This window comes from Eurypyga helias, unplaced genomic scaffold (genome assembly GCF_000690775.1).
Source record: "Eurypyga helias isolate BGI_N326 unplaced genomic scaffold, ASM69077v1 scaffold24215, whole genome shotgun sequence".
NCBI lineage: Eukaryota > Metazoa > Chordata > Aves > Eurypygiformes > Eurypygidae > Eurypyga > Eurypyga helias.
In genome coordinates this window covers 19,064-20,791 of record NW_010251124.1, presented here as the reverse complement: position 1 = coordinate 20,791, position 1,728 = coordinate 19,064, and the positions used below count along the sequence as shown (strand labels likewise).

The 1,728-nt window shown below is 53.2% G+C and overlaps 1 protein-coding gene across 1 annotated transcript in view; it reads right to left on the bottom strand.

Moving 5' to 3' along the window:
• Window positions 1–390: 390 nt before the first annotated feature.
• KCNC4 (potassium voltage-gated channel, Shaw-related subfamily, member 4) overlaps window positions 391–1,728 on the bottom strand; it is a 20,259-nt gene continuing 18,921 nt past the window's right edge. Inside the window, exon 4 of the mRNA XM_010151921.1 lies at window positions 391–452. Coding sequence (XP_010150223.1) covers window positions 391–452 — 62 coding nt within the window. The remainder of the gene's footprint in view (window positions 453–1,728) is intronic.

Below are 1,728 nucleotides of genomic sequence, written 5' to 3'. Positions count from 1 at the left end.
ATCCCTTGGGGAATGCATCCCTTGGTCTCTGGGAGAGCCTCTCTGTGCTTTGGGAAGAGCATCCCTCAGCATCAGGGAAGGCATCCTTTGGGAAAAGCATCCCTTAGCCTCAGGGACAGCATCCCTCTACCTTGGGGAAAGCATCCCTCGGGGCACACATGCCTCTGCCTCGGAGAAGGCATCCCCCAAGGCAGCATCAGGGAAGGCATCCTTTGGGAAAAGCATCCCTTAGCCTCAGGGACAGCATCCCTCTACCTTGGGGAAAGCATCCCTCGGGGCACACATGCCTCTGCCTCGGAGAAGGCATCCCCCAAGGCAAGCATCCCATGGGGAAGGCATCCCTCGGGGAAGGCATCCCTTGCCGGGGCACTGCCTGCATCCAACCAGGGCTCAGGAGAAGGTGACCACCTCACCCTGGGGGTAACTGGAAGAGAGGACATCTTGGCAAGTGTCTGCAATTAAAAACACAAGTATTAAACATGCCGTTAGATGCTGCTTTCATCGGCTGTTTGTGAAGAAATGGGAGAGGGAGAGACCAAACTTCAAGAGGACCCAAACATTGCAGCATGCAGAGAACTACAAACCCAAATGGCCTTCTCCCGAGGGATAAAATGCTGCTATTCCATCAGTAAATCAGGAAAAAAATGTTTTTAAAAGCCTCAGAATCAAGATGGAGCCTTGGGAAATGATTCTCTGACAGAAACCAGACGTGGGTAAAAATGATGAGCAGTGGAAAGAAGTCATCCTCATTGCAGCCCTCTCCTCCCAGAAAGCTGCTCTTGACCAAAACTTCCCAAGCCAACCCCAAGCCAGATGTCCCAAAGCCAAGCCTGGTGCATTAATATCCCGTTTCATTCGTTATCATTGAATTAATTAACATTGATTGGAGCTCTGAGTCACAACACCGTCTCTACCCATGTGCCAGGACCTGGTTTCCAGGCGAGGGGCTGTCAGATGGGAAGACAATGCCTGATCCACCCCATACTCCATGGAGCTGCCCTTTCCACTCAGGAATTTTGCTGCACCCCCTTCCATGGGTTTGACCTGGCTTCCCCCCTGCAGACCAAACACAGCTCCAAAAGCATCTCATTTTCCCCAAAATAAAGGTCTCCCCCTCAATCAAGAATCGCTGCGCAGCCTGGGTGAGCAGCACCCGGAGGCTTTTCAAAGCCCCCCATCCCAATAAACTCCCTGGGATTAAAGATCCTAAAGCCCAGGGCTTGCAGGAGAGGTCCCCACCTCCCAAGCTGCCACGATGGACCAGTTCAGGGGACCCAGCATCATCCCCCAGCAGCAATTTGGGGCTCAGCATGGAAGAAGCTGCTGAAAAATATCCCTGCTCCTGGTCCAATCCCTCTGGCAAGCAGCTAAAAGCTCTGGGCAGGGCTCGTGGCCTGCTAGAAACATTCCCCGTCAGGTCCATTGATTTACCAGGGACACGACTCGGCTTTTAACTCCCATCCCCTCCTCCCCGCTCAAAGCCATTTTGTGTGCTAGCTCGAGACCTGCTGCCCGCATCCTCCGGGGACCTGCCTTGGAAAGCAGCTTCCCAAGCCTCGGAAAAAATTAGCACGACTAAAAATAAATAACATGGCTGAGATTCTTTGTTTGTTTGTTTAATCTTTGTCCCCCTGGCAAAGTCACCACGAGAAAAACGCCCTTTTCTCTCGGCTTATCGTTACCAGCTCGATTCCGCACCGGCGGGGGCCACGCCCTCCCCCCCCTCCC